The following is a 26,466-nucleotide window of genomic DNA, read 5'->3' as shown; positions in this document are numbered from 1 at the left end:
ACAACTTTCTCACTTTATTTTAAAAAGGTGCTTATAATTATAATGAGTAAGTTTATAATAAGTCACAGAGTCACAGAGTCATTGGTCTTATGCTAGAATGTTGTCTAATAACTAACTGCTAACTTTTTTTTTTTTCAAGGTGATCGAAAGTGCAAGTTCGTTGAACATGACGAAGATTACACTATAAGGTGTGATAACTTAACTACATGCGACAATTGCGTTACATGCGATGAACATTGTGAATGTAAGTAATAGAAAATCTTTTGAAACTAATGACTCTGTGACTTAAATGACTCTGTGACTTAAAAATAAACTTAAATGCGTGAATACAAATTATGCTTTGAAAGTAAAATATAAACAATAGTTTTATATCATCCAACATTTGTTTTACAAACTTTCTATGATTATATACATATTTTTAGTTAAATAAAATACTTTCTTTCGAAATTATTTGGTCAAATATGGACAATTATTATTTTTCATTACAAAGTGTCCAGTTAAGTATGTCATTCTCACTCCAGAGTTCGGGCATTTTGTGTAAGACCAATATTTATAAATTACAGCAGTAATGTAAATTCTATTTATTATCTTCTATAAAGAAGCTTCAATATTAGGAATGGAACGAAATGTAACTGCGAACCGTAACGCTGGCGTGCGCCATATAAAAATATATTATTAGAATTTTATAATTAGTGATTTTATCATTAACAATTTTAACAAAATTCTAAATTTTGAGAAAGAATTTAATAAAGATTAAAAGTATTCATACTCCGTAAAAAACAATTATCATCATGTTGAGACATTGAAAATTTATATGTTACCGGATTTTTACCAATTTGATTGGTAATTGTGTAATGTTGCCAGTGATAAAATTTTATTTAGACTTTTTTTCAAAAATATCGCACAAGAGTCATGTTAATCTTATGCTGGGTTAATTGTCCGGAGCGAAGCGAAGGACAATATATGTCTACGCACTATGAAAAAAAAATCGATCACGTGAGTTTCTCTGTCCGCCGCGTGATCGTCACCCAATGAAATCGGCAAATTTTAGTTTTTCGTTCCGGACTTACAACGGTTCCCGTTTCCTAGTTTTATTAATTTCGTGATTATGACACCGGTACTGAAAGATGATGCGACTGATGCGTCGCATGCGATAATCAAGTGACTATATTTTATCAACTACTTTTTTTTTACAAACTCTATACTTCCATCATTTGTGGAATTTACTTTTAAAAATATGTTTCACGGACTTTTTCAAATTTTTTTTTACCTCCAATAAGTTGAGTTCAGTATGAACAATTACTATTCTTCATTGTAAAGCGTCCAGTTAAGTAAATACACAGTGAAAGTTCTATATAACGGAACCCAATAAACCGTAACTGACCTTATACCGGAACTTTTTTCCGGAACCAAATCACATATATTAAAATAAATTTGATATAACGGAATTTATTAGTAAAATCTCGATAATGGATGGCTATAACGGAACAAATAACGAATCAGTATAATAAAATGATTCGATTTACCGGAACAATAAAAATTAGCAGCAAGTGTGATGACCTTTTAGAAATTTTAGTGGAATACGCAAGCTTTGAAGACTCAGATGAAATTTTTCTGAATATATTGACTAGGAATGCATGTAGAAAATATTAAAGAATCTTTATCACTTTAATAAGGATGTAATATAAATAGAATTTCCTAAATAAGATTGTTTATTTGGAAATATTAATATATGTGAAGCCCCCTAAAAATTAATAACAGATCATACACGAAATCTTTTTTTCACACTTTAAATCACGAACTTTTTTATTGAAAATATGTCTAATAGTGAAGTAAGAAAAGCAAAAACATGGTAGGATAGATGATTATTTTTAAGTTTAGTTAATTTCAGTGTATTAACATTTCTCAAATAATGTTTTAAATAAAAAATAATCAAAATTTTCAATGTTCGTCGCACATATCGCACTTAATATAACGGAATTTCATATGGTTTATATATAACATCCGGTATATCGAAATTTTTTGATACCGGATATTTTTACTGGAACGTTATATCGAATTTCACTGTGTAAATAAATGTATTAACGGACTATTAGCGCTGAAAACTTGATTTTATTTGTTTAAATACTCCTCTTTCATTCGATCCCTTGGAATTACGCTCTTATGTTCCCGGACAAAAGTTTAACAGTAGAGGCGTAAAAAAAATATTATCTATATAGTCATGTGAGGCCGATCACCTGAAAAAATGCGCAGTATTCGAAACAGACTTCATCATAGGGTCACGGGTCACCGCCGTTCTGTTCTTCCATTATATCAATTAAATGTTTTGTGTTATCGCAATTAAGTTTTCGTTATCAATGTTTTCATTCTCGTAACGTCTCATTCTTAAGAATTCGCAGAGAATAGAGTTTCAAATCACCAAGGTATTAAACGCGGACTTTTCAACCTCCATAGCTTAGGAAAAAATGGAAAGTTTTGAGAAACTTTGAAAGTTCGAGGGTATATATATCTCCTTTATATACTTTTCTGAATCCCATCGTGACTCTTGCATAAACTTTTGGTGGCTTGTTGTGACGTTCATTAGATTTTGATTCTCCGATGAATTCTCGGTATTTATGTAATTTTTAGATCGTACGAGTGGTCGTACGATTGACCGTATTTGACTAATCAGTGTGGCATACAAATAAAGAGCAGTAGCGCTCTATGATGTAAGATTTTCACTTTTTTTTCCTCACCACCCAAGCCCGTCGTACTATTCTCTCCGAACATAACTCGTTAAATGTAAAAAAGCGTTGACGAAAAATTATTGAAGTCGGGACGAGACAATTAAGGTTACACCTTTCCTTCTTCCCTGATCTTGAAAAAAAACAATGTGTTTTAATTATTCTTTTCGGTTGTTTCAGTTATCCTTTTTCTTCACATTCATTTTGTTCATAAATACACAATAAGAAAAAAAAAATATGTCAAATATAAAAATAGTTGGCAGTTGTAGCTGTGCATTTACAAGGAAACGATTCCGGGACTTGCAAACTACCGTAATGATATTTTCTCGTACAGATTTCTGAGGGTTTTACTAGAATCATGGATTGCAAACAACATAAAATTTCAACGTAAGGTTAATTACATTCCGACACTGCATATCTCATACATACGACCGTTTTTATATTCTGGAAGTAGCGTAGGCAAGCGAAAAATTGGTGTGGTCTGCAGACATTAGCAGTTAGTATAGAAACAACATTTCACTTTGTAAAACAAGTTTATGTATTACCGAATCTTGTAATTTTTTTTTTACATCAATAAATTAGTAATTCCGATCGCGGTTTTTATATGTTATTATATTATAGCATCAGCCAATCAAATTATGGCTAACATCTTTACTTTCAACTTTAGAATTTAGATATGCTAATATAGTAAATTTTGATTTAATTTATTTTTTTTTTTAATTTTTCTTTTCTAATCTACATGATTATTTTAGCCTATTATACGCATTTCAACACTTTACCTGGGCCTTTATCAAAAAATACACTTAAAACTGAAACAAACAATCAATCTTTCAACATCACAAGGAAATTTTTAAACAAATATTTATGATCAAATTTTTATTGCAATATATTTGTAAGTTGCATTATTGTCCGTTACTTAAGTAGTAATAAATTTCCATGATGAAAGACAATTGCGATCAAAGCTTCAGAAATAATTTAACAAGTAATTCTAATATTATGTTGGACTTTTCTTAAATTTGTAATTTTTGGATCTACTGTATATAGGGCATAATGTCAATTAAGAGTTTATCCAACCAAATAATCCAGATATCCCTGATCGCTACCATTTATACCTGATCCCGTCGGAACAATATATTACCAGATTAGTATAGTATCTATATTTCGTGTAATTATTATCAATTATACAGCATAAGCTACAATCGTAAAAAGTAACTGGAATACGTTAAATTCCGATATTGAACTATAAAGTAAGAAAATTGTCACATTGAGTCATTGAAAATTTACACGTTAAATTCCGAAACTTTCTAGATTTGGTATAGTATCGGTGAGAAAAATTTTCTTATTTAAGGACAATTTTCTTACTTTATTTTAAAAAAGTACCTATAATCATGAGTAAGTTTATAATAAGTCACAGAGTCACAGAGTCATTAGTCTTATGCTAGAACGATGTCTAATAACTAACTGCTAACTTTTTTTTTTTAAAGGTGATCGAAAGTGCGGGTTCGTTGAACGTGACTATGACGATGATTACATAAAGTGTGGTAGCTTAACAACATGCACGAAATGCGTTACATGCGATATACATTGTGATTGTAAGTATAACAAATAATTTAATAATTTCAAAATTTTTGAGACTCAATGACTCAGTGACTCAGTGACTCTATGACTCTATGACTTAAAATATACATAAACGATTTCTTAATTCACCAAACTCTACATTATATATACATTATATATATACTATTAATTAAATAAAATAATTTTTTTCCATAAATTGCGATATCTATATCAGATTTCTGATTTCCTTCAAATTTCTTTTACATTATAAATTAATAATTTGAGACCAATATGGACACCATTATTTTCATCGATGTAAAGTGTCCTGTTAAACAATTTAGAAAGAGCAATAGATGATAGTGAAAACTAAACTTCAAAGAAAACAACTAGTATTAAAAAAACATTAGTATTTATCCTATCAATTTTGTCTGATGTAGTAGTTTTCGGATGCTTTACTTGTAAAAAAAATTTTATCGTTGACCTTAATTACCGATATGATTCTAAAAAAAATTGTTATAAATAACTCGTCCGTCTATTCGATATAATTATTAATCAAAATTTAATTCTCGTAATTAAATAAATCATTGTAATAAACTTTATTTCAAGTCGAGCCAAAACTTTTGCGTAACTATGTTAATTTTATATATTTCAGATATGAGATAATTCAAATGATACTTTCTTACATATAAATACGCGCGTGTTATAGTTATGATGATAATTTAATGTATAATATTTTGATAAAAAAAAAAGATAATGATTATTTTTATATTCTGTAATAATTCGTTGGATTTATAATAAATTCATAAATTGTTAATTTTATTAATTAGTCCATATAAACTGGTTTACAATTTTGAAAATGACCCGGCAACCGGCTTTTAATTTTTTTTTAAAAAAAAAATTTTATAAATTTCATATGAAATTTTTTTTTTAACTTTTAAAAAATCTTACCCGGTATAGTAAAATTTTTTTTGAGATTTAAGATGTTTTCATAAATTGCCAGACAAAATTTGAATGCCGAGTACTTGTCGGGTTCTCGGTAAATTGAAAACACGTGACGGCTGATCATGACGTGCAACTAAATAAGCATCTTTGTTGGTTAAGAATTTTGGAGGGATGTCATATAGGAAGACAACTTAATATTGGCAAATCTACCGTTACTAAAACTTTGGAAGATTTATCATCATTACGAGGACGACCAAGAATTCTTACAAATAATGATATAAAATATTTAGAAAGTCTTTTGAAAGAAAAAAGTAGATTGTATTTGTGGGAGTTTATAATCTGAAATGGAGGTATCATCATATTAATGCAATTTTCTGTTCTGTAGCACCCTTTTGTGTAAGAGGTTTGTGAATAAAATCTACTATATAATCACGTTCGATTTTTTTCCTCTTCCATTCTACTTTTCTTGCTTGACAAATACAATTTTGACCATATTTATTTTTACGATCCAAACAAGTAAGACAAATTGGACAAGTGTTCAAGCGAAATTCCATGTATAAAAAACCTGCTGTTAAATACTTGTTTACATAGTTTAGTTAGCTTATATGTATTGTACTGCACGTGTTAAACATAATACAGTATATCACGGGTCCCGAGAACCCGGCAACCCGAACACCTGACAAGTATTTGCCAGGTGTCCATACATTTATGGGAACGGCTTAACCCGATATGAAAACCGAAAAATTAAGTTTGTATGGTCTTATTATCTATCTACATATCAAAACATTGCATATCTACTAGTGTTTTATTGGCTGAAAATTTTAGTTTGCAAAACAAAAACGCCAACGCTGTACAAAAAAAACAATATAATTTAGTCAAGATTAACACTTTGATTTTTTTCGGATATGCAACTTTGATTAGTCAAAGTATTTCGAAGAATTCAGGGAGAGAAATACAAATACGAATTTAGTTAATTTAATTGATTTTTAAGGAAACCATAATGAAAAAATAATGATTTGAACTTTACTAATTTAGTTATGAATATTTGATTTGGAAATTAAGAAAAAAAATATATATAAGAAGGTTAGGTTAAACTTCAAATTATTGTTTATTTCTCTCCCCTTTCACCTTATGAACATGTCGGATTCATCAATAAAAATTGTTGACGCCGGTGCTTTTTGTGATTTAGAAATTACAATTGGAGAAAAACCAAACACTGCAATTTTTCGTTTACATTCAGTAATCTTAAAAAACCGTTCAAATTATTTTAAGGATATATTATCTAGCGATAAAATAAAAAAAGAGAATAACATTCTTAAATATCAAAAAGAAAATATTTCCGTTGAAATTTTTCATATAATTTTTAAGTAAGTTTATTATTATAGAATATGTGATAAAAAAGCATTGTAACTAATTAAATTTTTAAAAAATTTAGATATATATATAGCGATATTATCGACTTTACGAGTGATGTTAAAACAAATATTGCCCTTTTAATCGCAGCTGATGACTTATGTCTTAACGATATGTGTTCAGCTATTGAGGCAAAACTTCTTAACGACAAAGAATTATTAAAAAAAAATTTTGTTACTATTACACATGCCGTAAACAAATTCGATCATTTTACAAATTTATTACAATTTTATAAAAATACTCTTCAAGAAGATCCTACGATCATGCTTAAAGCAAATGATTTTACGACCATTAACCGAGAAATTTTCCTTGACCTTGTTAGTATTTATCCTTTCAAACCGATTGAAGTATGGAATAAACTTATAGAATGGGCATTTGCACAAATTAAACAATTACCATCTGAAATTTCTATTTGTACTTCTGATAATATTTCTACTTTAAAAGATTTAATTCAACCATTTATATCACATATCAAATTTAAAGATATTGCTCCTCATGAATTCTCTCAAAAAGTTAAACCTTACAAACAGATTTTAAATAGTGATTTTTATATTGAAATTCTTGAATATTATTCTTTTGATGATAGTATTATCTCAAAATGTAGAACAGATATTGATTCTTTAATAATTAATTCAGAACAAGCATTTTTACTTGCTAATTTAATTAAGATATTAGAAAATCCAAGTGTATATGCTAGTATTTCTAAACGACTTGATATATTTTTTTATAAATTCACTTTACTTGTTCGTGGTAGTAGAGATGGTTACACAACATCAACTTTTCATAATCTCTGTGATGGAAAAGGACCTACTCTTACTATTGCTCGTGTTAAAAAGACAAATGAAATTATTGGAGGGTTCAATCCATATAGTTGGTATTCTGAAGGTGGTGATTGTACGGATGATAGTTATCGTCGTGATAGTCCTGACAGGAGAAGTTTTATTTTTTCATTGGATAGAAAGAATTTGGAAAATTCCGTTTTTAGTAAAGTTAAAAGTGGGGAGTGTGCTCATTTTAATGGTGAAGATGTTGGCCCAAATTTTGGTGGTAAAAATGCTGATTTAGCTCTATTATGTTTTGATCAAAACGAAGGGAAATGTGTTAAGAAGAATTATGAGACACGAATAAGAGACAATACAGGTCAATTCGATATAGATGAATATGAAGTATTTCATGTTAATGGCTATAATTGTAATAATTTATTATATATTAATCAATAATTTTAAGTTCATCAGTATATCGAACCGTAGTTACATCTTAATTCAAATAAGTAGTAATTAAACATTTATTAATCATGATTATATCTTATCTCTTATTATTATAATTTGTAACAAATACATTTTAATATTAAGTCTTTCAAATATACATAATCATAGTATATATATACGATACTAACTAAATAAAAAAAAATTTAAATTAAAAAACAAAAAGTTCCTTAACCTAAATAATATCAGATCAAATATAATCTATCACCTCCTTAATTAAATTTGATTTCTTCTTTTAAATAGTAAAGTAGAAACGACGCATAAACTAATCATACTACCGATTGTGCTAACATAAAAAGCAGTATTATAACAACTTAAACCTGAACAGTCATTTTTATGCTTATCAAAATTATATCCGAAAAATAAATTAAATAGCTGTCCTCCGAACGATATAAACTTATGTTAGCATAAAATAAATTAAATTAAATAAAATTAGTTTTTTTTTAAAAAAAATAAAAATAAAAATAAAAAAAATAAAATTATTAACGAGACCGATTTCACGGGTTATAAAAATACCGTGAAAATCGCATCCCCTCTTTATTTAATACTTACACAAGCCATGATGCCCCTAAAATGTAATAAGGCAAATAAAAAATAAATAAAGTATTCACAATATACAAAATAAACTTTACATTAATATCAATATAAACACGTACCAATTTAAAACAAATTGTATTTTACCAAACCATTCATTAGTGATGGTGGGAGAAATGCCGAATAAATGACCGTATCCAAAACCAATAAAAGTACTGCTAATCCACAAATGATTCAAGTCTTTAATCATAAACCCCGCCAAAATTTGTCCAATTAAAATGTATAAACTAGCGGCTAATAAAAACCATAATCTTCTTACATTATACATATTTTTGGATAAATCTGACATTAATCCTACACTAATTCGGCCAGAACATGAAAATAGTGATAATAACGTAACGTGAAAATTTTGATACTCCTGAATTTTATTTAAATCATGATCAGAAGGAAGTGATGATGAGAAATACTCTTCATCAATTAATAATGGATGTGTTGAAGTAGATAGATAAAGCGATTTAACTATTGCACCAACATTATTCATATACATTAATCCTACACCCCCGATCAATAACAATGTTAAACCAAGTATCATTGCGTCAATATTTTGAAATAATTCCCGTCCTCTAACATCAGATTCCTCATGCCTAGATAATAAAGGAGTTCGTTCTTCATTATTAAGAGAGGCTGATGATGTTGATGAGTTTTCTTCACTTGGTGATATTATTTCTTCATGACTTTCTTCTTGTGGCACTCTAACTAAAAATATACTTCCAATAAAAATAAATACTCCCGTCGTGATTGCTGTAAATAATAAGAAATGATATGTATCTCCCCTGAAAAATAATGAATTAATTTGAGAAAATATAAATGCTGTTAAACCGAATAAAGCCATTGATGCACCAAATGCTATTCCACGATACGATTTTATATTCGCAGACTAAAATCAAATAAATGTTTAATTTAAAGTGATAGAATAACTTAATTAGGTATAAATTACTTACAATAGTACCCATACTCGAAAGGTGTGCTGCACAAGAAGCAATTCCAGTGAGCAAAAGATAAAACACACATAATAAAAATGAATTCGGAAAATATCCCTGATAAGTCATTGCAAGACAAAAATATCCAGTAAATATAGTAATAGACGCCAACATAGGAATTCTATCAATATCTCTCACTAATTAGTTTAAATTTAAATTTATCATATTTATCATTACATAACTAAAAAAAAAAAATATTTTTTGAATAACTTAATAACTTACATCCTCGATGGATAAGTATCAACAATATAACCAAAAAATGGACCAAAGAAAAATAATCCATAATTCGCCGAACTCCCAATTGTATTAATTTGTACTGAACTAAATCCTAATCTTTCAGCAACTGACGTACTGTAAACTGAAAATGCATATTGTGTACCGCATAATGATGATATTAGCAATGCTGATATAAATGATAATGTTTTACGTGATAATTTTATCGACTTCATTTTTGAAAACAGAATTAAGGGAAGGGAACAACCAATTTATACAAAATTTGATATTTCATGGTTCATGTTGTGTAACTTATCTGGGCGTAAGATCCAAACAAACTGACCTAATAAGTGATTTACAATCAAATCAAAAGGACAATAGATTTAAATTTTCGAGTAAATCACAAAATAGGGTCATAAAATGATTTTTTTAAAAAATTTTTGGCCTGATAAATTTCAAAAAGCAATTTTTCAAAAGAAATCGAAAGATTTTTACGGCACATCACATCAAGAAAAATATAATCACGTGATTAAAGAATTACCACAGGCATTCTGATTTTGATTTGAGAAATGAACACATGATTATCTTAATTCCAGTTAGAATCACTGACTTGAAGTTTTAATTCTTACCAAAATCGAAATCATTCAAATTTTTTGGATAGATAAAAAAATTTTACGGGTCTTTGGTGCAATTATCATAATGCCGGTTGACGTTAATTTGGCGATCATAATGCCGCCTGATTTGTGTAATTCCGGCCAAATTGCGGAAATTTCACAGAATTACCTTTGTCACAGGCATTTTATCATTCATCGTCCCTGCTTCGGATATATTGCAGGTCTCCGGTTGAGGCAAGGCAGAAAATATTTAATTTTCTTTATTATTTCTTATTATTCATTTATTTTATTCATTATTTATTTTTACTTAATTATATTTAAAGTCATCTTTCATTTGTATTATTCCATAAAGTTTTCCCTGTTAAAACCACGTAATTTAATCGTTCGTTATTTTAAAAGTTTCTTTTATCTACTAACAGCTAATTTAACTTTATTGACTAATAACTTTCTTCCGATATTATAATACTTAAATTCGAAGATAGTTTTAAATATGACCCTTTCATAAAAAAAAAATCAATAAAAATAATTTTTAATTTTCACGATTTATTTTTTACATAAACGGATCATTCGTAAGTCGTAACCTTGGTAGTTGGCACACCTGAATGTATAATGGGCTTCAGATTGCATCCACAAAGATTTTCACTGACACCGCAAATTGTACGACCCAGGGTTTAGGTTATCATCCAGTAAAAAAAATCATTTCTACACGAGGCCGAGGATAATAACTTAAACCCGGAGTCTAAGATAAATTTTCAATACTTTAATCACGAGACTAATTAACATTCGCGCTTTAATATGGAAACTTATTTAATATCTTATACCGACTAAGACAACGATATAGTTACACCAACGGCCCTCTAGGCTAAGTATCGTAATAAAAATAGGCTAATATTCCGACTCAAACAAAAACTTTTGCCTCTTTTTTTAATAATCACAGACTTCACCTTTACCTCACATCATTAAAAATGACGACATAGATTGGGATTTCATACAGATTTTGATTAATTCACATCAAGTTATCAAATTTTTTGTTACAAATCAAAAGTCTTCCCCTACCGGTAAAATTCTTCAAGGTATTCCAAACTACATTCCAAGCCTGGAACCCCTGAGAACAATTATCATTTAAACATCTCAACACATCCTCGAAACATTTCGACGAAAATTAAAGCTCTTACTAGATGAACACAGCGACCCGTTATCTTCTGAAATTCAACCTTTTTAACACTTGCACATCCAGTGTCATCGTGCTTGACTCATTCGGGAAAATCATTATGACAAATTCTTTTTGTTATTTATTTTTATTTTAAGATAAAGATTATAAAGATTAAAAGACAAGACTGTTACAAAAAACTTTAGCTACAAAATTTCGCAAAAACGAAAATGGTGAAACTAAACTTTATTGTCACCGAAGTCGAATCGCCCTGCCACACAAATTATTCATTTCCGAACTATCGCTCTTTATGAAATCACGTATATAAAACGTCCGATGCTTATCTTAGACTAGTCAAAATTTGATGACCTAATAATAGAAAGTAGGTGTGTCTAATTTATATTTTTCTTATATACAGTATACTGTATATATATACACTTTTATAATTTCTTTGCAATATTTCTCATAATCATGTACATTTAAAAAAAATTCATCATTAGTGTGTATTGTAGTTTAATACTACATTTGTCTTTTTAAATAGAATTTTATATTTTTGAAATATATTATTAGTTATTGTATTTGGTTGAGTTTAACAGATATACTGTTGAATACGAAAGGTGATGCAAAAGTTACGTTATTGATGCATATTTTACAAAAGTTACGCTCTTGATACATTTCTAAGTAAACGGACTTCAGGAATCAGAAACGGCACTTCGGACTGTATAACGGTTCCTGTTTCCTAGTAATAACTTTAAAAGTGTATCCATTAAGCAATAAATATTTGTTGATATTGTAATTTGTAAAAAGTTCCACGAAAAATATTTCCAATTAAATTCACTGAACCAGGATAAGAATATGGAACATGGTCTAAGTCTCTAAGGTAAGGATGCTCCTCTCAGCATCACAAAAAAATTACAGACAACACTGCAAACGCAAACGACACAACGTAATCTGAACACTACTTCAATAAAACTTTTAAAAAAAATTACAAAAGATTTTTATTTTGATTTTTTATGTCGACAATCTCAGCTCCAACTATTAACCCCATTCATATCCAATACCTAATTGCTTGAACACTTTTCCTTTGTTTTCCTTTCTATTATTAGATTAAATTCAAAAGAAAAATTAAAAATTTCTCTTAAAAAGAATTAGGTAATTGTAGCGAATGTGGTAGCTCTGGCACGTTAAATTTGATTACATGCAATTTCTAATGCTGCTGAATCACATGTATTATCATTTGGGGCACATTCAGGTCCAAATGGTGAAGAATTACAGTTTTGCCCAAACCCTTGCCATTACCTACAGCATAAATTACAATAACGAAAATTACGAAATTTTCTAAAGACTAACAATTCCATAATAAACCATATCAATAATCACTACCCTATTGATACCTATTGGTAACCTTACCCTGCATGATTGGCCATTTTTTAGTTACTAATCGGGCACCCTGAAAAAAAATGGGATCCGTACAAAATCCCAAATCACGAAATCCCGACAAATGGCCCGCGTTATGCAGAATTATGTGGGGTCACGTGATGTGTTTGACCAGCATTAGAGTTCGGGATTTCGTACCAGACCCGAAAAGGGATCCACAGCCTGTCTTAAAAGCTCGCCAATCCCGGTCTTAAGATCAGGGATCCCAGCTAGCATTCTTATCCTTAAGCTCAGCATTCTCCTTTTCAAGTTCAGAAATCTTAGCATTCTCCTTCCTAAGCTCGGCAATCTCAGTTAAGAGCTTGGCATTTAATTCTCTCAATGAATCAATGGATTGCATGTTCGACAATAATTTTTTTATAAAAGATGGAATAATTCAAAAGTTCGTTAGCATAAATAAAAAAACGGGGTAATATCTTCATCGGAATTACTGATTTATTGATGTAAAAAATAAATTACAAGATTCGCATAAACTTGTTTTATAAAGTGAAATAAAGTTTCTATGCTAATGTCTGCGGGTGTTTCCTTCATCTAAGCTATCTATACTAAGTACTAACACAATATCCTAACATTAACTTTCATTTGTTTCAATCATCGATAGAAATAAAATAAAAATTGTCAGCTATATAAGACAAGTGATGCAAGCAATACCAGAAATAAAGTAGCATCATAACCTTAGTAAAGCCTCGATGAGGATTTATTTTGTTAGCACTTCCATGATGCTAATAAGGTCTTCGGAAATCTGTACGAAAAAAATAAGGCATCAGTCGGCAGGCTTAGAAATCGTTTTCTTGTGAATGTTCCGAAAAAAATTATATCTGAATCACGTAATGTCTCGCCAGAGCTTCAATAATTCTTTCGTCAACGCTTCTTTCAAACTGCTGTCGGTTTTTTTAAACAAGGAAATAATAATACGGCTTGGGTAGTCTGAGTAAAAAGTTCATTTTTTTAATAATAAAAGATTTAAAAATATCCTTTATAATTTTACGATGCATAGAGTAATTTAAGCTTCTTCGCATACAGTTAAATTAGTTAAATAACGGAAATTGTTTGCTTTGATGAAAATTTTTTTTCGTGCCGATATGATTTCACATTAAAAAAGATTTAATATTATAATTAGAATTACAAATAAGGAAAATACATCATACATTAAAAACTACTTATCAAGAATAAAATAAAATAGAATAAATTTAATATAAATATATTATATTATATGTTATTTTGTAGTTAATATTACTAAAAAAAAAATGAACATAATATTGATGTCTACTATGTAGCGAAATATGAAGTATGAACGCTTAGAAATAGAATATAAACTCAGCAATTGAATAGATAAACTATGCAGAAAATTCGGCAAGTGAGCAGCCAAATTCATCTTTCAAGTTACCATCTTTATCGAGTTTTTCTCCAACAGTAACAAAAATAGCATAGAATGAAGGTAATTCAGTTGGTGTTGGAACATTATCTACATCTATAGAAAATTTGGTTCCAGCTTTAACTGATTCAGTAAATTTCTTATTGTAGGGGGTTATCATGGAAACAAATCTCAAACCATCAAAAAAATCGATGTTTAGCAAGGTTTTATCTGCGGTAATATCATGCTTCAATGTTCCTGAAACAGTAAAATGTTCGGGGGTCTTGGCAACTGGAGGGTCAGGCGAAATTGTTACATCGACTCCGGGTAATGGGTTGATTACTTGACGACATGGGTAAAAATCAGCTTTTCTTTTATTAAATGGAATAGAATTGACTATAGAAAGTGTAGTCAATAAAATAAATACAAAAATAAAATTTCGGTTCATGATTTTTTGAGACTTGAAATAAGAAATTTTAGATTTAATTTTAGCCAAAATTCGCCAAGATTTAGAAAAATGTGAAGTTCAATCTGATACCTGATTTTCAGGAACTAGTTTGTATGAAAAAAATAAGCACTTTCTTTGCAATTGAGTCTCTTTTATAAAGAATAATTGTTAGAAATAAGTAACTATTAATGACTTCAAAATTACTTTTTATAAGGGGAAAAATTCTTTGGTCTCCATAAAATCCTTTTTGATTGAAGTTAATTTAAAAGAAGATATGCATAATCGTTTTAGTTCGCAGATCGAATAGATGAATTCAATATTATTGATTCCGTTTGAATGAAATCTCATATGAAATTCAGGTTAAAGCCGTTTTGGTTATTAGGAAATATCTCGATAGTAACCTAACTAAATACTATCACTCTACATACAGTATCTGATATGCAGATGCCGATTTACGCTTGCGTCTTGGTGCCGATTACACTATGAATCTTCGTCATTTTGTAAATCCCCCTTGCAAATGGCCAAAAGATTAGCATACACATCCCCATAACCACATCATGCGAAATAATGTTTGCCAAAAATAGACGAAGGCGCTTTGCATCTATATTCGAATATCGTTTTATTAATATGATAGTAACATGCCCGGAGACATGACACGCAAAAAAATATTACAAAGATTCGGGACTCTGCCAGTGATACATATTATTTTTTGATGATATTTTTTTAATTCTAGCCCTCATGCTAGCTGGGGAACTATCTACACTAACCCGATCCTTCAACAACCCAGCAATGATGCCGGTTATCCTTTCACATTACTACGAAGTAATTCTGGATTTTCTTTGACAGCAGATTTCGTGAGATTAATCTGGTACTCACTAACCGCTCGTGGAGTAAATACCATCTGGAGTATATATGATAAAATGCCACTCCGTACCTGTGGTCATGTAATCAAAATAGTCATTACCAAATGCTTGATCCGCAGTCCGTTTCTTTTTATTTGTCTGGATAAAATACATCACCCTTTAGTCTTCTTATTTCAAAGCCAATGGACTGAGAAGATGAACAGTCTTACCCGGCATATCTAATCTTGATATTGCATGGTTTCCCCTCAGTGATGCAAAGTAGGTCTTCAAGGCTTTTGATTGCGTAGTCTACCCGGCCTACTGGATATATCTTTGTAAAACTATAAATATATCTTGGGAGGTAAGTTTTTAGCTATAGCGATGGTTCCCATGTGAAAATTCCACCTTTTGAACATGGTGGATAATTCATAGTGTCACTAGATGCACGTCCAGCCAATTCCTAATCCCATAGCTGGCGGCGAACTTGAAACCATATTTAGGAAAAGAATTTGTAGGGGTGGCATAGGATTAATTGATATACCATCTCGATCATAGAAAGAGAGACCGCAGCATTTCCTTTATTAAAAAAAGCAGAATTAATAAAGAACTATTCAATAAATTAAATTAAAATTGAATACTACAACTTACCGCTCAATAAAATAAATTTTTGGAGCATTAATAACTCTTTTGCAATAGCAGCAGCAGCAGTAGGATGGTCAGCTAAACAATTTAATAATGATAAACTAAACGTTAATTAATTAATTAATTTTACTAAAGAAAAAAATAAATAAAATACCAGTTAACATATGGACTTCAATTCCAGCACAAAAACATTTTTGAATAGCAGCTTTGGACTCGGGTCATAAATATTTCAACATCTGTTTAATAACTCGACGATATGCCAATGATAACACACACTATGTAACAGTAAAATTTCATTTCAATTTTCTTAATAAAAAAATAATAAAAATAAAAATTGCCCAAAATGATTCTTTTCGATAATTACCATCCTTTGTTTGCAAGCTTTTCTAATTCATTATATAATTATTCAAGTTCAAACTTTTCATGATATCATTTTCACCAAGTTGAATTTTTGTATACTGACTCTGTAGATTTTTCTTTGCATACGCTTCAATCCAGTGTCAAAAGCATATTCATGAACCAGTTCAAATTTGAATGGTTCTGCTGTGGGGATCGGTTTTGGAAATCCAGCTTTATGAGCGAAAACTTGAAAAGCAGACTATAAAAAAAAAGTGATTTGCCAAAAAAAGTTTGTAAAGAAAATTAACTTTTTTCCTTTCAAAGGCTTAAAAAATAATTCTCTCGGTTGGATCTCCAATTGCATGTCATTCATTATTGGATTCACTTTTACCCTTTTTAATGACGATCATATTACAAAGTGCTGAAGCTTGAACTAAGTGTGTAAAAGCAAATCCCATGTTGTCCGGAGCTACTAGTTAACCTTCAACAATTTCATTTGTTCCACATCGATAAATATTTCCTTCGGACTAAACCCATTTACCCGAAATTCTGTAGGAACCATCATCCGGAAGCCAAGTTTCAGTTGTAGTGTTTCAGTTTTGTCAGAACAAATATTCATAACTGATCCTAAGGCTTCCAAAGCATTTAATTTACGGACAATAGCATAATTTTTAGCCATTTGTCGTACACCCAAAGCCATAGTCAATGTAATCTAAAATATAATATAATAAATCATAAATATTAAAGACATTTTATTTGATCTTTTCGTTTATTTCATAATTAATCCAAGTTAAACACTTATCGCAGCAATAAGTCCTTCGGGAATAACGAGCGAAATGGCATAAATAGCAACTTCATCGCTCACTTTCCATTTATTTACGCTAAATACGATTATAGCTAAAATAATCGCTAATCCGAATAATTCATAAGCATGAATTCCTAATCTATTAATCGATTAAACAACATTTGATAAACCTTTTTGTCTTTGTTATTCACCATTTTTACTTTCCACCACACTACTCCTTGCTTCGGATTTTAACCGGGAAGACTTCTCGTCTCTATCAACAAGACATATTAATTGTGCGATTCCCACTGTGAAATCCATAAAAATCAAATAGATCACGCCCGTAAATTCCAAACTCCATAACGCATCACACAATTCATTGTTATTTGTATAATCATATAAATTATTAAAAAGAAATATCTGTATAATAAATATAATACTTTTTTTTGTAAGGGAGTTTCCCTAATTCAAATCCAAAGCAAAATCCTAATCCAAATGATCCTTTATGTAACAACTAACAACAGAGGTAGAGGCCAATGATTTCGCAATTTTACCGATTTCAATTTTCATCTCAGTATACACAATACCTTTAACAGATTCTCGGTTGATAGTGCTTCGTCCACTTTCAAATTAAATACTTCAAAAGGCACCGATAACATCACCCTCCTCAAATACAATAATATCACCCTAATAAGAAATTTTCTCGAAAAATCAAATCATGTGATTTGTCCGTAATATACATAAACACTACGATGTCTCTGGTTGAAACGGAGATCAATTAGTGCTAGTTGTAGCGTAGTTTTACTTCTAGTATAGTTCAGATCGAAGGGTGGGGTTCTACTTTGTGGAATGAGACACGTAGTTCTACTTACCTGAATAGCTGTTAGTAGCCTAGGCTGCGCATGTTGTTAATGTAACAGATAACATTCACTCCTCTTCTAGAAATAAAATAAAATAAAATAAATTGAAACGGAGATCAATGAATCGCCCCTAATTACTCTTGTGGTCGGAGAAGCCATTCTACGTAAAGATTCCATGGTTTTCTCAGCACTATATTCTTGCATGCATCCAACTAGCGTGTTTGTTACAATAACAAAGACGATGACACCTATTAAATTTTAACTAATTGGAAAAGTTACATACATATAAGTCGGCTTGCATATTTAAATACGGACTTCCTTTTACATAATCTTTAAATACAAATGAAATTATCATTGCAATAACCAAAACAAATGTTAGAGCATTACAATTTGTCTGTATAATACAGCAAAAACGCTAACGCTGCCTTGACCTGATAATTCGTTAAACTCATATAATCCAATTCATTGGGCAGCTTCTTGCGTTAGACCATCATCAACATCAGTTTTTGTATGTATAGACACGGGTAGTCGGTAGTGTATGATAAGGCGCAGGAGTACATGGATAAACGTTTCTTTTTAAACAAACTCATTTTCGCTATTTTAATTTTGAAGTTCGACTGTGCGCAACAATTTGCTGATATTTTAGCCTCAAGTTATGACGTCCAAAATCCAAATTTAATTAGATAACGTAAATTTACATAAATCTAACCGAAATAAACATATTGTAGTGATTGTGCGCTACAAGTTTTTGTTATATCGTCACCGAAATAAACATCGACCTTGTTCGTTTCTTTTTAGAATATTCGTTGCGAACTTTATAATGACAAAATTTCCGCCGTCTAGATAAAAATTCAGAAGTTTCTGGAGAAATTTCTGTTTGAGCAAAATTAGTGGGCAATTTTTGCCGTATCCCGAAAAAGGAAGGTCATTTTTAAATTTCGTCAAAAATATATATACTGTATAATTATTTTATAGGATTTTTTTTTATAATTGTTCAGTGCCACAAAAACGGTTAAAAAAAAAGAATATTTTTGGCCGAATCGATTAATGCATATTGAAACATAATATTATCGTATTATTATTAACATAGTTTACTTACTTTAGATTTTGGATAAAAATACTATAAAAATACTAATATTAATTTTTAATTTTAAGTATTTATAATACAATTAAAGATCAACCTTCTTTGAGAAAAAGAAAAAGCGTTAGAACAGTAGTTTTTATCAAGCTGTCCCTAGTTTCTTGATAAAAGTGTATTTTTCAGGTTCTTTATCTTATCAGAATGAACCTTCAGGGAGTTTAATAAGTAGAGTATTCCTGTAAGAGATAAGAAAGGTTACAAAAAGAAAGGAAAAATACAAAAGCGGACTTGAAATCACCAATCGCAATCAAGGGCCCTCAATGGCCCAATCCATTACCGTAGCCCTGTAAAAAAAAAAAATGTCCGGAAATTGTAGCTAAAAACATCCGGAAAATGTCCGTGTGTTCGGAAAACGTCCGGAACATTGCAATATTCCGGACACTTTCTGGACGCTGGGTCTGAACCCTCCTAGACATTTTCTGGACATTTTCTGGAAAATGGAAATTTTCGAACGTCCGGAATATTGCAATATTCCGGACATATTCCAGACAAATAAACATTTTCCGGACGTTTTTAGCTACAATTTCCGGACATTCTTTTTTTATAGGGTAGCCTCTAAACCACGAACGAACTATCTCCCGAACCACAGGAACAGTTGACAAAGTAGGAAATATAAATATATAAATAGACCCAACGGCCAACTGCAAAAGAATAGTAAAAAATTTAAGCTAAAAAACACAAACAGTTAATGACTACACTTTTGCGTGTTGAATTCTTCATCTTCTTGATACTAAGTGTTACTCCTGGAGATATGATCTCGTCCGTTCTGATCAAGTAAATTACGTGTCTTCTTTTTGTTGCCTGGGACCAGAAATGTTTCTATTGCTGTTCACGGATCCTCAGATTAAATACGTTACACGATACATCCATTAGTTTCTTAATAATCACAACTTGTGCACCTTCGATTATCGATAATACTAAAAAACAGTTATTAGTTTCTTTCTTAGTTCGTATTATAATTTATACCAATACGAACAAGTATGCTTCTTTTTTTTATAAAAAAACAATAAATAAAATACTAATTTAATTGTACTTTTATCATAAAATTAATTTCTCAATAATCTGTATGACGGTAATTTCTTCATAGTCTTTATAACATGACCAAAACACCAATTATACTCTTTTAATACAACAATATGTAGATTGTGTGCACAATCACTATGATTATGTAAGGAAAATCAAAGATGATGCATTTATGTAACAAGAATAAGTTGGATTTGCATAACTAGTCTTTCACGTAATAACAAGTATAATTATGCCTTTTCAATCGAATAATGATGGATCAATATTTTATTAGTACTTTCAAGATACAATGACTATCCAATACTGAGATTACGTTGAGTGTTAGCGTTGGACGAATTTACTGTCATCAAAATCCCGCAATAAACTATATTGGGAAATAATAAAATTTTACCCAAATTTAGCTTGGAACTTTTAAGTCAAAGCTACAATTATAAAATTTATTAAAATACATACAATGTGACAATTTTTTTTTAATATAAAAATAATTTGACCATCACTAACGTATTACAGTATCACCATATTATAAACAATGGTACACAATAAATAATATACATATTATTAAAATAAATGATAAGAAAAGTTAGTAATAATAGTAATAATAACTTTTAACGTTTAGCCGTTTCTCTACGATCATTTTTGTTTGCTTCAAGCTGCTTCAAGCTCCCCTTCATTTTTTTCCAAGTTTTTTGATTTTTGCACGTTGCCAAATAAATTGTCCATCTCCTCTAATGATTTACCTTTTGTTTCTGGATAAAATATGTATATTGCAGCTGCCATTAATACACAAAAAATTCCAAAGATTAAATATGTACTTTATAAATGAGAAAATGAATACAATTAATATTATAAATCGTTAGAGTTAAAATGATACGACAAAAAAAAAAATTTAGTAGAAATCTTACCCCCATATAATACTATTTTATATATAAATATGACAAAAATAAAGTTGGTTATTAGTAAAAAATAAGATAAAGAGAATAAAAAAATATACTATATATATTTACCTATCCAATAAAATTGGCACAACTAGTCCAATAACAAAATTAAATAGCCAATTACAAGCTGTTGTTACTGACATAGCTTTACCTCGAATGCTAATAATTTACGACATTATCAATATAATAGTCAAACGTATAATAAATAAATAAATGTAAATAAATAAACAAATATACCGTAACGGAAAAATTTCAGCAGGATAAATCCATCCAGTCTATGAATGATAATAGTTAGATAATTTACACAATTTAGGTTTAGAATTAATTAATTAGCATATTTACCGGGCCCCAAGAATAAGCAAAACTAGCCACAAAAACATATATAAAAACAATAACAGCATAGGAGCTTCCTTTGTTGTCTAAATATACAAAATGTTTTCCCAACGATTCATCAAAATATTTTGTTCCATGTGTGGCTAATATAGATCCTATAATTATCATTGATGAGCCCATTAATAAGCCTCCTGATATTCTTAAATAGAAAAATATATTCGTATATTTAGTTACTTTGTTACTTCAAAGTGTAAAATGAATAAAAATTTTTTTTTAAAAAAATAATAATAATAATAATAATAATTTACAGAGTAGGTTTACGTCCCAAACGATCTATCCAAATTATTGCAGGAATTGTTGCTAACATATTGACAAGACCTGTAAAAATAAATATAAGTAAAATCGCGTCTTAAATTATTAATATAATCTCTAAATTATAATCTTTACCATTAACTCCTGTTGCAAGAAGTCTGGATGAATTATCCGCAAGTCCAGCATTACTAAAAATTTGAGGTGCGTAGTACTACAAATTATTTCACAGTTAAATTGTGCTATCGAAATTTTTTCCATTTTTTTTTTCTGCTGATCCTTACCATAATAGCATTAATTCCGGTCAACTGTTGAAAAGCCTGAATAAAAACTCCCAACAACACTCTTCTACGAATATTTTCAGGTCCTACTTTAAGCAATTCCCAATAACTTTTTGCAGCAATTTCCCGCTCAAATATAACAGTTTCTTTAATTTCCCTAAATTCTTCTTGTACAACTGTTGCATTTCTATCTCCTTTGGATCGTAAATTTGCCAATACTGTTATTGCTTCTTCATCCCGATCATGATCAACTAACCAACGTGGTGAAAATGGGAGAAAAAATGTTCCTATAACTTTTAAATGAAAAAAATACATAGCATAATGATAAGAAGGACAGCCATCAAATATGCGCTTAAAATAATTAAATAAATGAACCAAAAGAAGAATGTAAAAATCATCATTTACTAACCAAGAATTATTGCTGGAACAATTTGAATCCATAATGGAATTCTCCATTGTTGAGGCGAATCGATTTGAAGTGTGGCATAATCGATCCAAAATGAAATTGCAATCCTAAAAAAAAAGAAAATTAAATTCAAAAAAAAGTTGAAATACATTTACATAAAAATAAAAATATATATGAAATTACCCTATAGTAATCGACCACTGTTGAAGAGATACCAAACGCCCACGAATTTCTTTTGGGCTGATCTCGGATTGATACTTTAAATTTATAAGAACATTATTTTGATTTATACGAATAAATATGTAGCTGCACAAAAAATATTAATTCAATTACTACTTACCAAGGGTACGATCATAGAAAGTTCACTAAAATCAAAGCGTATAAAATATAAAATGTAAAAATATTAAATTATAATTTCTAAGTTATGTAGAGATCTTTATATACTTACCCAACTGCAAGGCCAGCAATAACTCTTCCCGTATACATTTGAGCAAATGTCGTAGAAGATGCTTGCAAAATACCACCGACAACAAATACAACAGATCCGACAAGAACTGAGTACTTTCTACCAATTCTATCAGACAAATATCCTGCCGCAAGTGCGCCTATAAATCACGAGATCAATATCAGTTTTTATCGAACATACCGCAGAATTACTGCACCTTATTAATTTGTCATACCAAAAAAGCATCCTGCTAAAAGCGATGCCACAATTGATCCTTCTTTTGCTGGTCCAGAAGGGAATTCCTTACGAAAATAAGGCATAGTAAGAATTCCAGATATGACACCTATTTAACATGTGGAAAAAGAACAACATTTCAATATGTAAAAATTAAGCCAATATTATTTTCTTAAAAACAAAAATAAATAAAAAAATTACTTACCGATGTCATATCCAAAAAGTAGACCCCCTAAACCAAAATAGTGTTAAATAAATTAATCTCGAAAAAAAAAAATTCAAATTACAAAATACATTACCAATAGCAGATAGCCCTCCACATACGTATACATAAACGCTACCCATTATTTCGGTTAATTTTATTATGGATAGTTGAGATTTTTTTTTTTAAAAAAAAAATGAGGATAAGGAAAAAAAACTACATGCTTTATATACTTCACGGTAATGGACAATTTTTCTCTTTCTTGTATAATCGCAATTTGGTTAGGACTAGTGGTCAGTCCCCTAGTACTATTGTTGATCCTGATATTATCGTGCGAAAGAAACTTGCCGAATTAGTCACATTATCAAGAAAATTTACTAATAGTTTTTTAGAAATCATAGGACAATCTACATTTATTCTCCAGATCTGCATCTCACATCATAAATAACTTTATTAGGACTTCCATCAAAACTTCGGAAAATCCTAATCGGTTAAAGATTTTCTCCGGTTTTACATTATTTGCATCCTTTTTTTATAATTTGTAACATTCCTTTTACGAATTTTAAATTAAAGTTATTATGAACGGCTTTGATTATCGTTTGGAATTATTAATGAGTAAAACTTTTTTCTTTTACAAAAAACACAAAAAGCAGATTGAAATTCACTTGGAGAGAAACTTACGATTTTTGTTCACGAATTCTTTAAAAATAACATTAAAGTTTTCCTGTCGTAGCACGTCTTAGTTTGTATTCATTAAATTTCATCTGCTGGTTGATCATAATCTTCATGGGACGACTGATAAATGGTAATGCCGTAACGCCTTTTCCCGGTACTTTAATCGCTAAATTTGGTTGGTTTCTTCCACTTATAACAGCGCCAGTGTCCTTGAAATGTCGATCATTTTGGCCAAAATTAACGTTAATTTTAGCCAAAATGATCGACATTCCGATCATCAAGCGAGTCAAATCCGCCAGATAACACATGACCAACATATGTTTTAAATTGCTAGACTTTGGAAAAAGTAATTTTCTCATTTTTCTTTATTAACTTTTTATAGCATTACGGAAAAAATAAACAAGTTATTGAAAATCTAAAATGTCTATCAGTTCTTCTGATTTTCATTTAATCATACAAGGTTAAGAACAAGTTGAAAGTATTTATAAATTAATAATTCTCATTATTAAGCATACTTATTTTAAACTCTTCGCGGCACAATACACAATATGTTTCTTTGTTTTATTATTTCTATATTGGGAATCTCCACAAAAAGTCGCAATCGAGATGAGATTAACGCTCACTACAATTGTTTCCTTGATTTACCGTTACGCCATTTTTTTACATTTACTTTTATATATCTAAATTAAACTTATTTCCATGTTTGACAAGTCTATGCTGATAACTTGCAAGAGCGCATATTTTTATTTTATTAAAACAATCATGTTGTTAATTATTACCTTTTTTATTTTCAAGAAGGCAGGTATCAAACAAATATTTGGATATTCGGATTCAGATATTCAAATTTCTTCTAAATCGCGATTTTGCGTCATTCTTGACACGTGATACTGTACACGCGTTGTTTATATTGTGAACTGTAGTACAGTACTTAATTAATTTTAATGATGCGTGGGAACTAATACTAAATTTTTACTAATTGATTAAAGATTCACAGAATTAAGAGTCGAATTTAGGAATAATTATTCTTGACAGATATTTAATTAGATATTTAATTTAATTAATTATCCAATGTGGAATTGTACAATAATTTATTTTTAAGGAAAATTAAGGTATTGTTAATTTTGATATTGTCCAAAAAACTTTATCGATGATAATCCATTAACTTCTTTCATAGCAGTTGTAGGATTAACGTTAATAATCTTAGAACTTTAGAGTCTTTTTTTGCATAGATTTGCTTCGGAAACTTCGCAAAGTAATCACCAGTTTCTAATTCATGAAGCGGCGCTCCTTTTTGAGCAAACAGTATTACTTGGGCGAACACTAAGTAAATTGTCATCTTGCGATTGTTTTCGTGGGTTATTTTTTTCTAACCCTCTCTTTGAGTTAATCATTTTCATAAGTAACGCTTATAAATCAATAACTTCGTCATTCCAGTCTCGAGCATTTTCTCAATAAATCAAATTCAGATTGCATAATTGATAATATACGGATTTATTTAAATTTCAAAGTACCATATATATATATATATATAATATATGATTATACGACAAAAGTAATCCCGTATATACTGTACTAGTGTACTGTACATAGTCTTAAAGACCCAATTTAAATTGTGAGAATATTTTATGTCGACATCGGTATAGACCGATTTAATTATCGGTTTATGCTGATACTATATTGGGTAAATCCGGCTCGAAGTGCCGTGATTTATCCTGTGTAAGGGCTATGACATATGTTAGGTAATATTTTAGGGGGGGTATCCATAAATCTTAGGTTATATTTATTACTATATAAGGTAATTAATCTTACCTGGGAGTGGGGGTGCATTTATATTAAAGTATATTAGGTAATATATGTTATCGCCCTTAAGCTTCACCTGATGCACATGATATTTTGACCATCATCAATTATTAAAATACCAGATAAAGAGAGTTTATAAAAAAAAATAAAAAAATAAATTACGCAATTCGATTTGTACTGTAGAATGTAGATAAAACTAGGAAACGGGAACCGTTGTAAGTCCGGAGCGAGGTATAATAAATAAAGATGTAGCGATATTCTACTAATTAGCAGCATAACGCCTTGGAATTCCGGTAATTTTCTGCTGATTAGCAGCATAACGCCTTGGAATTCCTGGACAGAGAAACTCACGTGATTGAAAATTTACACGTTATTTCCATAGATCATCATAGTGCGTAGACATATATAGTCCTTCGCTTCGCTCCGGACAATAACTATGATACTTAATTATATAGATTTGTTCTACAAAGTGAGATGGTATTGCAAATATTAAAATCGTCAATAATACTTATACAATTTCTCTCG

At 29.9% G+C, this 26,466-nt stretch overlaps 6 protein-coding genes across 7 annotated transcripts; 1 reads left to right on the top strand and 5 right to left on the bottom strand.

Moving 5' to 3' along the window:
* Positions 1 to 6,090: 6,090 nt before the first annotated feature.
* On the top strand, positions 6,091 to 8,059 carry OCT59_013460 (uncharacterized protein). Of its 2 annotated transcripts, XM_066141533.1 has the most exons (3): positions 6,091 to 6,305; positions 6,412 to 6,589; positions 6,658 to 8,059. In XM_066141533.1, the coding sequence occupies exon 3, from the start codon at positions 6,749 to 6,751 to the stop codon at positions 7,853 to 7,855; it is 1,107 nt and encodes a 368-aa protein (XP_066001664.1). In that variant the 5' UTR covers positions 6,091 to 6,305; positions 6,412 to 6,589; positions 6,658 to 6,748; the 3' UTR covers positions 7,856 to 8,059. The 2 variants fall into 2 exon arrangements, with proteins under 2 accessions (XP_066001664.1, XP_025174835.1); XM_025330514.2 differs by lacking the exon at positions 6,091 to 6,305 and having other exon boundaries at positions 6,330 to 6,589.
* Positions 7,923 to 9,923, bottom strand: OCT59_013459 (uncharacterized protein; the record flags this gene model as incomplete). Its single annotated transcript, XM_025318984.2, has 5 exons — positions 7,923 to 8,296; positions 8,453 to 8,468; positions 8,557 to 9,371; positions 9,436 to 9,595; positions 9,697 to 9,923. 5 exons carry the CDS (start codon positions 9,921 to 9,923, stop codon positions 8,117 to 8,119), a joined length of 1,398 nt encoding a protein of 465 aa, XP_025174834.1. The 3' UTR covers positions 7,923 to 8,116.
* Positions 9,924 to 14,225: 4,302 nt separating this feature from the next.
* OCT59_013458 (uncharacterized protein) lies at positions 14,226 to 14,690 on the bottom strand (the record flags this gene model as incomplete). The annotated part of the gene is made up of 1 exon (XM_066141532.1): positions 14,226 to 14,690. One exon carries the CDS (start codon positions 14,688 to 14,690, stop codon positions 14,226 to 14,228), a length of 465 nt encoding a protein of 154 aa, XP_066001663.1.
* A 1,215-nt stretch (positions 14,691 to 15,905) lies between these two features.
* Positions 15,906 to 17,618, bottom strand: OCT59_013457 (uncharacterized protein; the record flags this gene model as incomplete). The annotated part of the gene is made up of 7 exons (XM_066141531.1): positions 15,906 to 15,992; positions 16,074 to 16,108; positions 16,181 to 16,252; positions 16,661 to 16,772; positions 17,055 to 17,225; positions 17,310 to 17,422; positions 17,510 to 17,618. 7 exons carry the CDS (start codon positions 17,616 to 17,618, stop codon positions 15,906 to 15,908), a joined length of 699 nt encoding a protein of 232 aa, XP_066001662.1.
* Positions 17,619 to 20,966: 3,348 nt separating this feature from the next.
* Positions 20,967 to 23,609, bottom strand: OCT59_013456 (uncharacterized protein; the record flags this gene model as incomplete). The annotated part of the gene is made up of 15 exons (XM_066141530.1): positions 20,967 to 21,132; positions 21,224 to 21,235; positions 21,326 to 21,415; positions 21,494 to 21,531; positions 21,599 to 21,788; positions 21,898 to 21,967; positions 22,037 to 22,112; positions 22,183 to 22,472; positions 22,589 to 22,692; positions 22,769 to 22,842; positions 22,926 to 22,950; positions 23,034 to 23,190; positions 23,266 to 23,373; positions 23,470 to 23,496; positions 23,564 to 23,609. 15 exons carry the CDS (start codon positions 23,607 to 23,609, stop codon positions 20,967 to 20,969), a joined length of 1,473 nt encoding a protein of 490 aa, XP_066001661.1.
* Positions 23,610 to 24,179: 570 nt separating this feature from the next.
* On the bottom strand, positions 24,180 to 24,500 carry OCT59_013455 (uncharacterized protein; the record flags this gene model as incomplete). The annotated part of the gene is made up of 1 exon (XM_066141529.1): positions 24,180 to 24,500. The coding sequence occupies one exon, from the start codon at positions 24,498 to 24,500 to the stop codon at positions 24,180 to 24,182; it is 321 nt and encodes a 106-aa protein (XP_066001660.1).
* Between the last annotated feature and the right edge of the window lie 1,966 nt (positions 24,501 to 26,466).

Source organism: Rhizophagus irregularis, chromosome 21 (assembly GCF_026210795.1).
Source record: "Rhizophagus irregularis chromosome 21, complete sequence".
NCBI classification, from domain to species: domain Eukaryota; kingdom Fungi; phylum Glomeromycota; class Glomeromycetes; order Glomerales; family Glomeraceae; genus Rhizophagus; species Rhizophagus irregularis.
Note: the sequence above shows the minus strand (reverse complement) of the source record. Positions and strands in the feature narration are given on the sequence as shown.

Coding starts and splice junctions, on each gene's coding strand:
- OCT59_013460 (XM_025330514.2), top strand. CDS start 6,354: ATGAACATGTCGGATTCATCAATAAAAATTGTTGACGCCGGTGCTTTT. Junction 6,590..6,657: donor ATTTTTCATATAATTTTTAA/GTAAGTTTATTA, acceptor TAAAAAATTTAG/ATATATATATAGCGATATTA.